At 42.8% G+C, this 15,730-nt stretch overlaps 1 protein-coding gene across 7 annotated transcripts in view; it reads left to right on the top strand.

The window, feature by feature from the left end:
* Positions 1 to 15,730, top strand: part of CADPS (calcium dependent secretion activator) — a 1,556,059-nt gene that overhangs the window by 860,709 nt on the left and 679,620 nt on the right. For all 7 annotated transcript variants that reach the window (XM_086939080.1, XM_086939079.1, XM_086939076.1 and 4 more), the window contains exon 10: positions 5,424 to 5,532. In XM_086939080.1, the coding sequence (XP_086795206.1) occupies positions 5,424 to 5,532 (109 nt within the window). The remainder of the gene's footprint in view (positions 1 to 5,423; positions 5,533 to 15,730) is intronic.

The following is a 15,730-nucleotide window of genomic DNA, read 5'->3' as shown; positions in this document are numbered from 1 at the left end:
TACACATTAAGGGTGGTTAAAGCCTCTGAGGCTCTCCGCCTTGATGACTGTAACCACTAGTCATCCGGGGAGGGAGAAGGTGCGACGTCCTTCCTGCTGAGGTCCTTTGTCTTCCAGCCTGTGGAGGTGCTAGCATGACCATTGTGAGGTCATACTCTTGCCTTGGTAGTAAATGGCTTGGGGAGCCTGTCAAGGCACTGGAACACTAAATCTAAGGTGGCACCCACTCATGGTAGCACCTATCGTCGACACAAGAATCGTGTTGGGGCGAAAAAACACACCTTTAACATAATTCACTCTACTTCCTGGGCATAGGAGGGCAACCTGAAGAGTGACTTACTTATATTAAGGCACTGGTATGGCTCTGTAGCACATGGTGTGTGCCAAGTTACTCTCGAGCTGACAGGCTGCTCGTGCAGGGCTGCAATGGTAGACCTGCAGACACACTTTTACTTGGGTCACACAGGGAGGTACCATCAGTGCTGCAGCCCTGGTGACCCTTTAACCATCTTGTCCTGGGTACCAATGGTGCCATATATGAGGGGCGTGTAAGGGGGCTAAGTACCTTGCCAATTGGGTGTACCAATTTAACATCACCTTTAAGGGAAAGCGTACAAGCACTTTGGCCTAGTTAGCAGGACGCAGTGCACTATCTAAGTCAAAAAACAGCATCTAGCAGTCTAACATGGGGCAAAATGTGTGTGTGTGTGGGGGGGGGGCATCTACAAAGGAGCCCTGCCACTTCCTTAGGCAATTCGAATCACCTTGTTCAATGTATGCATAAACCATTCCTCCTTCCCATTAGAATGGGGCCACTGTGATGTCAGTTTCTTGTGATGTTCCCCCTTGTGACTTGAGGTAATCAGCCATCTCTTGGCTGTAATATTGGATACTGTTGTCTGTTTGCAACTGATTCAGTGTGTGCCAATGATTTTCTCTATTTTAGGTAAGATCTTGTTGCTGTCAACGTGTTGATCCTTTCTACCTTCTGGTATTTTGAAAAGTCATTGATCATTGCTAACACGTGGCGATCGGAAGGCTTCTGAAATACATGCTGATGCTGACCCAATGCTGCTGGGGCCCTTCTTCAGTTGTGATGGGAGCAGATGGGTCCAGTCGCCCAGAAACTTGACACAAAATTCACCCTTGAACTACCGCTTCAATTGCCTCATCCTGTCCCGGGAACCAGACTTTACTCCAGAACCTGCTCTTTGTTTTGCTTATACCTTTGGTGTCCCACGTGAGGGTGTTGCACCATATGAGGAATGAGGCTGTCTGGCTCCACCAGTTGTACTCCTCATAGGAGACACCCATCCGCTCCTTCTGGTAGCTTGTTCCTTATGTTTTATAGAGCCCTCAGCACCTGTTGTGTCTGTAGCGTCCATCTTGCCAATTGCACCTTGATGATTGCATATCGCCCCATGAAAACCCCTTAAAGTGCCAGTTGCAGACAGTCATTGTGGTTGGTCATTTCTCTGATGGCTTCCAGTGTGATCGGTAGCCATCAGGACCTCGCCACCACATACCACACGTATTCCTCTGTGTCTTCTGCTTCCTGCTCCTCGCACTGTGTGGCCACTCTTTAATGTTGCAACAGGTGGTCCACCAAGATAGATGTCCCAGGCCTGTACACGAGGCGGAAGTTGTAAACTTAAAGCTGCAGCACCCAGTTTTTAATGTGTGACAGCGGCTTGGAACAAAGAAACTAATGGCGGTGGTCGATATAGTCTTAGAAGTGGTGTTTGTAGACATAAATGTGGAAGTGCCAGCACCCTCAGTGGATGGCGATGGCTTTCCTCTTAATCTAGTAGTACCTGTCTTAGGTGAGGTAAATCCCTGACAAGTATAGGTGACAGCGGCCCACTCTCCACACTTTTGTTGCTGAGATAGGACAGCCCCTATGCCTATAGGACTGGTGTATACTATGAGGGCCGTTGGCCGACCTGGGTAGTACGTGAGTGTTGTGTCTGCCGACAGTGCCTCCTTTGTGTATTGGAATACCTCCTCATGCGACAGCTATCATGCCCAGGGGCCTTTAGATTGTGTCCATTTTCTCAGTGGTTGCACCAATGTGGGGAGCCCTTTTATAAACTGGCCGCAGTAATTCACCATGCCAAGGGAGCTTTGCACTTTCACAGCACTTCACCACAAGGTCTTCAAGGCTTCTTCAATTTCCAAGGTACTGTTTGTGGGGCTTCCCCGATGCCGTAGCTTGCCCTTGCCTCCATCGAGGTCGGACTGAACTGTTGGGGTTGTTGGTCATGACGCTGTGATAGCCCCAGTTGGTGTTATCACAGAACTGTACTTTTGGGATATTCTTTAAAAATTCATATCTGTGCTTGTGTATGTTTGATTTTTGTCATTTTCGTCTTGTTTTATTTAGATAAATATTGGCTATTTTTCAAAACTGGCCTGGTGTCCTTTTTGTAGTGTTTTCACTGTGTTACTGTGTGTGTTTTCTACAAATACTTTACACATTGCCTCTGAGATAAGCCCAACTGCCTGTGCCAACCTATCAAGGGGGTGAGCAGGGATTATTTTAGGTGTGTAATCCCCTTATCTTAACTAGAAGGGAGGGTCTCTACTTGGACAGTGTGTATACCACTGCCAACTAGTGACCCCCATTTCGAACAGTCCGACGTTTTTTCTGAAGATTATGCTCCTCGGGTCTAGCTACCAAAGGTAATCCAAGCTTTTTAATAGTAAAACCAGCATACCTCTGATTGGAATCCACTCCTGGAAGCTTAGTTATCAAGGGTGGCCTCTCGCCCCTAGATAGCCAGTGAATTTTCCTACAATGCGCATGCAAATTTTAAAAAATCAGCATATTAACAGTTGCAAGGATTGGTGAAACAGGCATGTGACAGAGAAGTTAAGACAATTGTAATCATCCTTCACATAGGGTGGTTTCTTTCTATAAAACGTGTAAAGTTTAACAATTCTATTATTTATACATTAAGCATATACTTGTTGTGTGAATTGTGTGAATCTCGGCCTTGATATCCCTACTAAATCTACTAACTTAACGTAGCATGGGCATTTGTAGGGGGTACATTTATCCACAAGAAGGTTTCGTGGCGCTATTGACAGATAATCCATGTTTATTGTTACCCAAGTCAGTGTTATTCATGTTCTCAGCCTCGGCGGATGGAAAACCGAGCGAACCTGCCGAGACTTGAATCTGTGTTTATAACTGTTTGTGGAGCAGCATAGCTAAGAGTTTTTAAGATCATCAGTCACCTACAATGCATTATCACAACAAAACGTTCAGCCAAATCTACTTTACTGAGTGAACTTCAATTGATTAACAACACCCCCCTGCATTTTACTCTCTTATCTGTTAAATCGACACCCACTTGGTTATTGAGTGAGTGAGTGGTACAGGATTGTAGGATTGTGCAGGAACCTATCCACTTCTCAAAAATCATGTAGAAGGTGGTGCCATGTTCCAGAAAATGTAACAACAGAAAGGTCAGAAAGTGATCCACAAAGGATTTTTAACTTTATCCATACATTCCTTAGCAGAATGCTGAGTGTGCACGTCTGGAGTTAGAAAAATAGGTGTCAATTTGTAATGTATATGTAAATACCTTTATTAAACATTCATACACGAGACCGTACATCACTTGCATATGAGTAGGAACCTAGTGCATGTGACTTCTTGAAAAATAGAAAGCTAGGCCTCTAAAAGTATTAACTTCGTTTGAACTTGCATATGCTACACGAATAATTCCTAACACATATGACTTTGTGTTGTAAATAGATTAGGTAAGCAGCAGGACACGTCTTCAGGTTATTAAGTTGGATTTATTAAGATAGTACAAGATAAGACAGCAGAGCAGTAAACCTCACAGAGCAGTAAACCTCACAGCTGACCAGACCATCAACTGCCAAGGCTGGAATCTTCACATCACAGATAGAACACTCTTAGGTAGTATGGGAGACTGGTAAGATAAGAACACTAAGAAAGGACTACAGACACCAAGTAATCATATTGAAGTAAGTATAAATATACAACACTTCGCCATAATAGTTCCCGTAAAACGTCTTTAATAAAGTATTTAGGGGCTTAATTACAAGCCACTTGCGCCACCCGAACGTCACTTTTCCCATGTTAAAAATGACGCAAAAGTGGCACAAGAGGCTTGTAAATAAGCAAGCCCCTTAGTATTTGTCAGATAAAATGCTCATTTACAATTACAGCTTGCAGATAACAGTAGGGGGCAGCAGTGCATTAGACTACTTCACTCTGATGTTCATTCCATTAGATGCACTTGCTGCTAAGTATTGGAATCCGTACAATAAATTGTCCCCGAAATCTCCCCTTTTAAAATGATCAGGCGGCGCCCCGCCGAAGCTCCTGCTACTTGGCCCGGAAGATTTTAAACACCATCGGTATTTTAAGCTCTGACCTCTCCTGCAAAGGCACCCGGCCATGACCTCATTTGCCGCGCTCATTCAAGACGCGAGAAGGAGCGTCAGAAGTCAAAGTTTCATCCAGGGGTTAAAGGAGACGTCCAAACTAATAAACGTATGCAAAGAATCCAGGAGCTGACACAACCTTAGCAAAGTCATTTGAAATCATTTGACAGTAAATTTCCCTGTGAGTTCCTAGCCTTGAGCAGGGACAACCCTTTGCTTTCTAACAGCCCCTCTCCCAGACGATCTCGACTTTAAAATGCTAAGTGCGAGCAGGGTCTTGACGCAGCCTTGATGGGCTCCTAGGGGGGATTTCGGAGGCCGGCCAGGCCCCTGCAGCCGAGCAGGCAGGCATCAAGGCCTTGACAGTGAATGCGTCGTGTCATGCAGATGGCAACACCGGGGAGTGAGAGCTGCCATTTGCAGCACCGGTGACAACAACTGCGCAGATCAGTGGGATTCGAAGATTGCTTTAATATGACTGGCACCCGGCAGTTTAGCTCACATTCTTTGTGACAGGGTGTCACTCTGAGACTCTTCTGAGATGAATGATTGAATGTTCGAAGCTTGTAGCTTGTTTCTTCATGAAAAAGAAAAACACACCATCTCAACTGACATTAAAAAAAGACTTCCTTTAGATAGTGTTTTTGTCATTTACTACAATTTTTAAGTTATTGCCCAGAATACCAACTTACTTAAAAACAATAATTGGCTTTTTATAAGGCGCTACACTTCTTTCGGATCGAAGCGCTGTAAATACGTTTTAGTACTAGCCAATTTTAAAAGTGGTTAATTTACCGATTTATGAAGGAAGTGGACTGAGTAGGCCCTGTGGAGATTCGAACTCGTGACCTGTGGAGCACTAAATATGTCAAGGGCCAGGGCATTACTGGTCGAGGTTTATTCTGCTATGATGTACGCATTAATGATGAAGGAAAGCAAAAGAGTGCCCTTGCATTTGCATGTGAGCCTTTGGTAACCGGAGTTTTTTGTGATTTTCGCAGGTCAGCCAATATACCTTTGCTATGTGTAGTTACCGGGAAAAGAAGGCAGAGCCTCAGGAATTGCTGCAGCTGGATGGCTACACAGTAGACTACACTGATCCGCAACCAGGTAAGTGCTCACCAGGCCAGGGTTTACACATGAGATTGTTTTTTTTATGACTTCAAGACATAACCCAACATGCCTCTTGTGGTGCGTGCATGTTATTTTACAGGTAGACAGACTCCCGTGTCAGTTCTCCGTAATGTCCCATTTTATTCGCGCAATCTAAGATTGCTGTCGCCCTGGGCGAAATTTTCGTTACGCTGGTGTAAATTTGTGTAATTTCCAGAATATCTCTCATGCTTTTTGGGCGAAATGCCCGAAATTACTCAGTTGCACCAGGTCAGGTAATAAGGCCACCTCTTGGGGCAAATTAGTAATGCGGGAGCAAAGCAAACAAATTGAACTTGAGTGGTTGTTCTTTGTGTTATGTGCAATTTAGCAATATTTTTTGTGTTAAATGCATTCTCGCGGCCAAAATGGACGCAAGAATGCATGTTATGTTATGTTATGTTAAAATATAGTGCAAAATGCTGGATCTCGCCTCCTGTAGAATTTTGTATAATTTTCCTGACACTTTATGTAATTACGTAAGAGAAAATTATACAAATTATACAAACTTCTCACAACCCTAGTTTTCTCACTGCCTCGATATGCACGCTCCACCTGTGTCCTGTAGGTAAGTAACATTATTGACAATTATACACGTTTTCTTTTGTATTTAACTGTACTACGTATTGACACTTGTAAAGTGCTTTGACAACCCCTGGCGCCTGGTTGGCGTTGAAGAACATTGTAAATAAATAATGCATTTAAAATATACATTTCTTGTTTCAGTTCTGTACCTGCAGGCACCGCAGGGGACATCCCAAATTGAAATAAAATAGCCCATGTGAATTCATTAAAAACAAAATTATTTACATTTTAGTTAAGAGTTTGTGTATTATATCCAATGTATATGTAAATGTCTTCAGGAGATAATCAGAGCATTTAGCCAGAAAGTATTTGTCAATATTTTAATAATGGCAAAGTATTATAAAATTATTAATATTATTGTACGAATGAATTGATTGCTAATACACTGTTTTCATCATTACCAACATTGTCAAATTACAATTGGCGTCAATGGTATTGGTAAACTATGTTCAATGCACATCATTATATTTGACATGAATTCACATAAATTGTTTTTGGTACAGTGCAAACTCCACTCCACAGGCAGTAGGATTATTTATTCATGTAGGGATTCATCCAAGATGTTTTTCAGAGGCTACAAGTTTGGTACCTTTACATTTGAACTAAACTCATTTTTTAATTAAAAAGAGATTGGAGAGAATGATACATTTTCCAAGAATTGGAAATACATTATATTTCGTTTTAAATAATATTACAACATGCAACTCGTGGTGAAATTTATTAAAGATTTTACATGCCAAACTACAAGATCAGGGTGTAGATAATGTACAGATGGTTAAATAGAATATGGTGCTGGATGCTTGAAGGCATGGGAAAGCAGGTGCTGGAAAGTGAAAAGATTGAGGACAAGGAATAATTCATGGTATTGACATATAAACCATACATAGGGGTATGGGTGCAAAAAGAGACATGAAAGAGTATGGTAAGCACTGCAACGCATTGGAAGAATAGTGAAGAATAGATTAAAGTGGAGAATACATTAGGTGGTCCATCCAACATTGTGTAAAGTGGCCTGGATTAGAATGAAGTGAAGGGGAGGGCTTTGGAAATAAATCTAAGAAGAGATAGGCTTTTACGATCCGAAAAGATGTTTGTTTTTCAAAGGTTGGGGGTTAGGAAAATGGCAACCTAGATTATCAGTATTATGCACGAGTAAAGAATTAGGAGTGAGCAGGTAGAGACACAGAGGCTAGGAAGTATCAATCATAGTTTTGGGTGCATTAAAGAACACATGCACTTACTATCCTTACCATGGAGCATACTCCTGTGGTTACCACCACCCAGCAACATATCATTTGCAGCTGGAAAAGGGACATACAGGCTGTTTAGAGACAGTGCACAATGGTCAGTTCCATCACGTCTGCTCTACAGCTCGCCAGTTGGCCGCCATTTTAGCATGTTGCATACCTACTCCCAGGGTGGCCCTCTTTGAACCACAACCACGTTAGCTGCTGACACATATTAATCAAGGGCAGCCATTTTGTGAGGTAAGTGAGGGCATCACCTCTTCTTTGTTCACAGCCGCAGCAATATTGGAGTTATATTGAGCACTCAAGATCTTTCCTTGTCCTACAGAATATGCTGCATTATTGCATTCTCACTATTAAGACACCCACAGATGAGTGCATCAGAAGTGTTTTGCTCATGAGATTCCTGCATCCTCTAACTGTCTGGCAAAACATCTGCCTCACTCATTCCACTCTAATACCTAGTCTATTGTCCTGATCAAGTCTTGGATTATTGGGAGCGATGTTCAAATTCTCATTACTGCTATTTTAGCTATCTCACATGCTCACTCGTCTGATAGTGTACACTTTTCTCACCACATGACATAAGGTCATTTTTGCACTCTTCATAAAGCCTCCTCAAAGCTGCATTAAAATATGATGCCTCCACTCTGGAAATCCTTCATCTTAGACTGAAAATACACTGTTCTGGTTCTTAATTAAATAATAATGCATCAAAAAACGACTCCAGGTTCATTTCCGTAGAACATCAGCAGTCTGGCCAAAGGGCAACCTTCCACAGACAATTCAGGCCTCCCTCCTGCCTTGTATGCCCCTTTCTTCTGCTTCTCACTAGTCAGCATTAGATCATAGCCAAAAGGCCTGTGATCACATCTGAATGAATTTTTTTCCTTCAGTAACAAAACCTGACAGAAGGATTTAAGGAATTCCTGACAGGGAAAGCCAAGAAGGTGGTCTAATTTGTCCCAAATTCTTTTCAAGGAAGGCTTCTTGGGCGCATATCTATTTAATTTTTATTTATATTTACTTAATATTTGCTGTATCACATGCTAGTGGCAAGGGATCAGCTTAAGATTTTTTAGAAAAAGAAATAAATTGAAACAAAAGGAATGTAAGCTCTAAAGCTAGCTAATATTTGAAAACTACCAGCCAACTCTCCCAATTTTAGGAAAACTCAATACAGGAAAACTAGATAAAATAACTTTAACCTTTTTGATTAAAATTCAGAGGTGCCTACACTTGTTTTCGGAGTCTATAGAAATCAGTTTCACTCTGTAGTTTATAGTGGAATAGTAAAAACAAAGTCCACGTGTTAGTATATGTGTTTTAGTAAGGCCAAGTAAAACATTATGCTGGCTGGTGAGCAAAGTCGTTAAATTGGGCTTGAGAAATTGCCTTCTGATATATTTTAAGACACTCAAACCACTCCAGAAAGTGTAATCACAAGGACGTATCTTATGACGGTTTTTGAATGTCTAATAGACTGGTGAGATTAAGAATATACATGGAAGAGAGGAAATTGGAGGCTTTTTCTCTCCTTCACACACCCTGTGAACAAAAATACGTTCTATCATCTTTGCCTGCTACAAAGTGCCTCCCTTCAAAATAAAGTTCCACTATGATAGATTTAGTTCTTCTGAGCCTTATGTTGCTAATGGCACGTGCTGTCAACTATGCAGAGCTTCGAAATGAGACATTTCTGAACCTCTAGAGGGTCTCAAATAGTTTTGCACAGGGCCGGCTTCACCGCAGTGCAATCGTTGCGGCCACACTGGGCGCTGGCCTGTGGAAATGGGCGCTGACTTGAGGTGGGGCGCTATGTTTAGCAATAACTTATGATTGGAGAGATTAGGGGCACTTTTGCCTGGTGGGAGGCGGACATGGGGTGGGGTGGTGCCAAAAATGATGGTGGCACTGGGCGCCACCAGCGCAAAAGCCGGCCCTGGTTTTGCTGGACTTATATTCGAGCCACAAAGCTATGACTTAACTGCGTGAAAGCCTTTCCACTGGCAGTCGATTAAAGGGAGATCCCAATTAAACTGTCTCTTTGTCTCGCCCATAAGATGTAATACTATAATAACACATTCATAAAGGTTGGTAGGTCTGTTTGTTTATTTCACCATGATGAACTTTCATTCACGATATAAATCCCTACTTCATCTTGTACCTAAGAAGTAGAACTCAGTATATAATTCCATATGTTTTTTTTCTAGGATTGACTTTTCACAAGTCTAACACAACAGAATGGGAACCTCTAACATGATTGGCCAAAGAAAACTTAACAAGCATTTGCAATGCAGTCGGTCTCGCATTGTTAAAGTTTGAGCTATTGGCATTGCTAAATAATGCAACACCAATAGCTCAAACTTTAATATTGTGTGACCTATTGCATTGAAAATGCTTGTTTTTTTCGCTGTTTTATATAGCGCAAACTCGACCCGAACGTACTAGAACGCTTTACACAAGCACCAGTTACATTCACAAGGACACACTCATTTTGTTATGCACGGGGAGATTATGTGATTTGGCCAGAATCACAGGATGTTGAGCCAACGCCGAGACTCAAACCTGGCTCTCCACTTCCAAAGTCGGAAGCTCTTACCCCACATCCTCTAAAGACAGGACTGCAGGTGATCCGGTTTAAATGGGGGGACTCGAAGTGAAGCAGGGGGCACTTACCGCTGGCAACCGCCACCGCCGCCGCTTGCCGCACGGAGTATTGGGCCATAGACGCTGTTGCTGCCTCGGCCAGGGACTGCAATTCCTGGCAACACATGCGGCCAGGACGCCGCCTACGTTGTTCCTGCGCCTGGGGGCGCATAAAAACCCCTGGGAGCTCCCGCGTCATGGGACGCTCGCTGGCAGCGTCGGGAGAAGCCCGGGACAAGGACGGCACCGTCTTAGGCCTTCACAGGCCGGACTAGGCTGGGATGGGCAACCGCTCTTACATCTATAAAAATTGCCTGGTCATGAGGTACTTTTGACTTTATACTGAACCTGATTTTTGCCCAGACTCTTTTATCTTCCCATCTTGGTTCTGACATAGTGTTTGCTGTTACATATGTGTGAAGGGTTTGTTCTTTTTGTTCCTGAGATTTCATTGTGCCTCCAGATTGAAATATTATAGTATAGCAGGGTTCACCTAGCCTCCTTATACTACGAGTGTATTACTAAGATGGGGAAGCGGGCCTGTGTTGCGAAACAACAAAGTACAGCTCCCCCAAAAAGTAATTCTAAACCCATATCCATAGATAGAATGCTTGAGAAAGCATTGGGAGTGGTGGCCACAGAGATAGAATGAACAGAGAGGCGCCTATCTATCACTCCAAATCTAGAGAAGGTTCCATCAGATTGTAATTCCCTCGTTGATCTAAGGGCAACAAGCATAGAATCTACCAATGAGCAATCGATACCTATAGAGCCATTGAGTTTAGAGTCGCCCAAGGTGTCTAGGAAGAAAATGCAAAGCCAAACAAAAATGTAATGTAAAATTGCCTGCAAAAAGGAAAAAAGTACAGGATCCAAGCAGGGAAGAAGGTAACGTAGGAGGGAATCACACTGTGGCCAGTATAGAACCCATTATTGACCAGCCCGCGTGGGTTACACTGCTGGTGAGGGATCTCCAGCAGCAAATAAGAACAATTGTCAAGGAAGAATTAATCTCTATTTTGGGAAAACTAGATGGGCTGACAGTAAAGATTAATGGATGGCTAAAAGGTAGAGAGATGACTAAGGCTACAACTAGTACAGATAGCATGCCGTACGCTCAGGCTACCACGAGTAACTTGCAAACTGGGCTTCCTCTAATTTCAAATGAAAGGTGTCACCCTACAAATGCAGATAATGTTCAACACCACGGGAAGCATAATGGAACTTCTGTTGCGAGAAAACCCCCACCGACCACAAATCCGGCAAATCAAGCCCCTCCAATACTATCAAGAAGAGGGGATTTACAGAAAAACACCAGGCAGGGGGTGAATAATATGTCTCCCAATCAGGATTGTAGTGATTTAGAATACAAAAATCAAACATATGGCCCACCAATCATTAATTTATCACCAGAGGCAGCCCCATATGTATTAGTTCTTGCAGGGGTCCCAGTGTTAAGAAAGGGATTAATAGAAACACATCAAGATTTAAAAAATAAAAACATCCACTAGTTAGCAAACCATAGCAATTTTGGCTATGATAATACTCATGAGATTCTAACCACAAGAAGGGTGGGTTGGATAGGCGAAAGTCACAAGGAAATTCAAGGAGAATGCATAGTTATTAATTTAAAAAAAACTAGTATTATTGAAGACATTTTAGCAACTTAGTTTGGGAGGAACATGGGTAGCATCATACTACTCCCTTTGGGCAATTTTTATCATCCTACTAGGTCCTTACAACAAGGTTATTTTTATGAGTCGGAAAGGAGATTTGCTCCTAATAAAACGGTATTCACACATCCAGGTCAACTATTGCATAATTTACCTATGTTTTATATTTCTACTAGAAACAGGTTTAGTCCCCTCGAGGGAATAGATTGGCTGAAGGAAGCCAATGTAATTAATGAAGATGAAATATACTCTGCTACATTCGAAATAGAGATTCAGGGTAGCCCTATAACCCCGAACTATGATCCTGAGGACGGTTCAGTCGGTGGGAGCATGAGCGGCTCCCATCGTAAGAACCGCCTTGAGTATGACCACACCCATTTTGAAAATGTTGAACATATGCTAGATCTAGGGCTGGATGTATCCAGATCAATAAATGTGTCCCCCGACCCAGCTTATTTTAATGCAGTACCACTACCACCAACTTCTCTTTTAGCAGTTGGTGGTAGTGGTTAAATGCTGTCTTGAGGGTGGTGCAGTCATTAAACTCCTTGCTAGTGCTCCACTTCCTTTCTAGTTGCTTGCAAATGTGTTTTGTGGTCCTCAGTTTCTCAGTGTACTAACTGATATGTCTGGGGGCGCTCCTGAGTTTGGTGGACTTGATCGGGGCAAATCTGTCTGCACAGTCAGTGATCCAGGTGTTAAAGTTCTTGATATCCTCTTTGAGGTCAGTAGTGGTGTCAGGATGGGAGGAGTTGAGGGATTCAGACCATTGGCTTTTGGATATTTTGTTTCAGCTCCTTTATGTGGTGCTGTGCAGCTTGGTGGCAGTGGCGGGTGCTGTTGTGATGATAAAGTGGAATATTGAGGCGTCCCTTCACGTGAACTTGGTGACATGGCTGTACCTGATTCTGTTGCTGACTGTGAAAATTGGGTCGAGCCTATGTCCGGTGTTGTGAGTGTGGTCGGTGACTATTTGGATGAGGCTGAGGTTGTTCATGCTTTCGAGAAGGTTGTCTGTATGGACGTTGTGGAGGTGATAATTGAGGTCTCTGAGGATGATTACGTTTTTGGTGTTGATGGTCAATGGGGAAATGAAGTTGGGGATGGTGTCATAACAGCCGGGGTGTGGTTGCATAGATCTGTGGGAGAGGGTGGCTCTGATGGTTGTTTTTCCATCTGTTTTGAGTTGAAAATTGAGGTTTGGTGTCATCTGTGGCAGTGGTGCAGTTTATGGACTCTTTGTGGCTAATGGTTCTGTTGATGTAGTCCTGGTGTCCTATCCTATAACCATTGGATATGGCATTGGTGATGTCGGGCATGGATGTCAAGTTGAGCCAGGTCTCAGTGAGGAAGACAGCCTCAGGGATGAGAGAGGAGATGGTGTCCTAGATCTCAGTGGTGTGTTTGCCGAGTGATCGGGTGTTGAGTAGGAGATAAAGTAAGTTTGTCCTTGCTCAGTCATGGCGGGAATAGTGGTAATGAGCCTATGGCCGGAGTCACAGAAGAAGAGACAGGGGTGGCAGAAGAACGATCCTACTGTTGAGCATGGAGAGGAATGGCTGCAGTTGTTTCGGGGTCAGGGTTTCAGGGCTATCTACTCGGTTTTGGTGTAGCTGTGGGTGGTGGAACAGCAAGGGTTCTTGGCGCTGGGCATGGTCCTGGCATGAACAGGCAGAGATGGGCTTGCCTTTGGCACCCCTGTGGCACAGCCGCGGTACAACCTCCATTAAGTAGGTCCTGAGAGGAGGCGTAGAGCTGGGTGGGGTTAGCGAGAGGACAGCAGTGGGAGGGAGAAGCTGTGTGAAGGTGGAAAAACTAGCAGGTAGAGAAAGCTGGTATTACAGTGGAAAAATGAGTAATTAAATGGAGATAAAACAGTGGAAAAACAAGTGATTAGATAGAGAAAAACAATTATTAGAGTAGAAAAAGCATGTCATTAAATGGAAAAACCAGTTGGAAAACAAGTGATTAGATGGAGAAAAAGGAGTGATTAGATGGAGGAAAACTAGTGATTAGAAGAAGAACAATGAGTGATTAAATGGAGAAAAACAAGTGATTGGTTGGAGGAAAGTCAGTGATTAGCTGGAGATAAATGAGTGATTAGAAACAAATCTTTGTCTTATTTAGCATTGATACATGCTAGTTGATTGGGGCCCTCAAGTCCACCTTGTCTGGCTTGTAGAAACATTGTTTTCCTCTTCAACCTGATCAATTAATAGGTTTCTGACCAGCAATGGAGTCAGGAGTATTATGTTGCTTCTGATTTTTCCAATTAGTCTTCTATATAATAAGACCTGGTCATTTTCCCTGAGCACTAAAACTAGGCATGGGGTGCGATTCTGCTAATTCCGACCTTATGAATGGCAATAGAGAAAGTGTGAAGACAATTAAGATTGTGTAAAGACAAGTGATATTACATATTTATTACTATCATCTTTGCTTATCATTAGATGAAACATTGTACATTGGTGCTTAATATTCAAGAGCTGTAAACTTTCACATACAACAAGATCCCACCTGCTCATCAAGATATACACCCTGTCATTAATGGTCACTATGTTCAAGTGATAATCAACAGTTTGAAAGAACGACTGTGCAGTTACATTATTGCGCATCAAGCATAGTCTTGAGATTTCTCAAGTTTAAGAATGTATGTAATTCTATACATTTGCTAAAACCTGGAACAACATTAATATACCTATTTGCAGGTTTGGTAACTTGTCTCACAAACATCACTCTTCCCATATGTATAATTACTGTAAGAGATTGGAGTATTAGTTGACAGGAGTGAGAACCCACCTCAAATAACACTTACAGTCCTTGCAACAACAAAAAACACAACACAAGAAAAATACCAAACCAATTTAGAAAACCTTAGAATATTTTAATATCTAGAATGACATCAAACAACAAAAATCCAATAAGTAGAACTGAAATTATGAATTTTTTAAGTTTAAGTTTCAAATCGTTGCCAAAAAGTGTTAAGTGCTAACCATGGTTATCTATTCGCACTAGAACAGGTCAAAGTCAAAAGTTAAGCACAACTGTGATGGAACATGTTTTGAGTACAAGGACCAGGTATGTTCTGGTGAAAAGTTTTACCATTGGACTTAGTCTCTGGAATAGTAGTCAAAACTCCTCAGCTGGTCAAGGCGGCGGGCTGTAGTCAAAGATGTCACCACATAGTTAGATAGCCACTAGGTGCGTTCTTGGTGAACCTTTGAGTTTTGGCAGGAATGCTCTGAACAGGAAAAATTTGAATTTTGTGCCCAGAGACGGTCACTCACCAGCTGGATAGTTTTCATGCCTGCATATGATGAAGATTTCTACCCTTGGTCAGGATTGGCCACTGTGGGGAAGAATGTTGCAGGAGCAACTTGAATCTCTGGCTCAGCGGTGATGCACCTTCATCAGATCAGCTTAGCAGGTTGGTCCCGGACCCCAGTAGGTTCTCAGAGCATAACATTGCTAAGTCCCAGGTTTCAGGGAATTTAGGTAAAATAAATTTTAACACAAGTCAAGAGTCCAGGATCTCACTGCTGCAGTGGCCAGCATCAAGCTCTAGGGCAGATCCCTTGAAACTGTTCAGCTGGGCAGTTGCACAAACGGCCTGTGGAAGCTTGTTTTGCCCCTGTAGCTTGAAGAGGATGTCAGCCAACTGACCCTGGGCAGTACTTGTGGAGTCCTGAGCTCAAGGTAAGCAGATCCAATATCTCTTCAGATTCTGCAGACAGCAGGGCAGCCCTTCTTCTGATTCCTCATAGGTTCAGCAGTGGTCTGAGGAGGGGAAGTGGTTTCTACATTTATCCTCAGTGCCAATCTATGGATGGGGGAATCTACTGGCTACTCCCTAGTCAATGGGCTAAACGTTCCCATGAGTGACCCCACCCACTTTTGCAACACTTTCTTTGTGCTTTTATTTAACCTGTCCCATAGTGCCCCTCTCTATCAAAATCCAACTTGGCAGAACCTTGCTTCCCTGGTCAGAGCCCCTGTGCCCAC

Source organism: Lissotriton vulgaris, chromosome 9, assembly GCF_964263255.1.
Source record: "Lissotriton vulgaris chromosome 9, aLisVul1.2, whole genome shotgun sequence".
Lineage (NCBI taxonomy): Eukaryota > Metazoa > Chordata > Amphibia > Caudata > Salamandridae > Lissotriton > Lissotriton vulgaris.
Note: the sequence above shows the minus strand (reverse complement) of the source record. Positions and strands in the feature narration are given on the sequence as shown.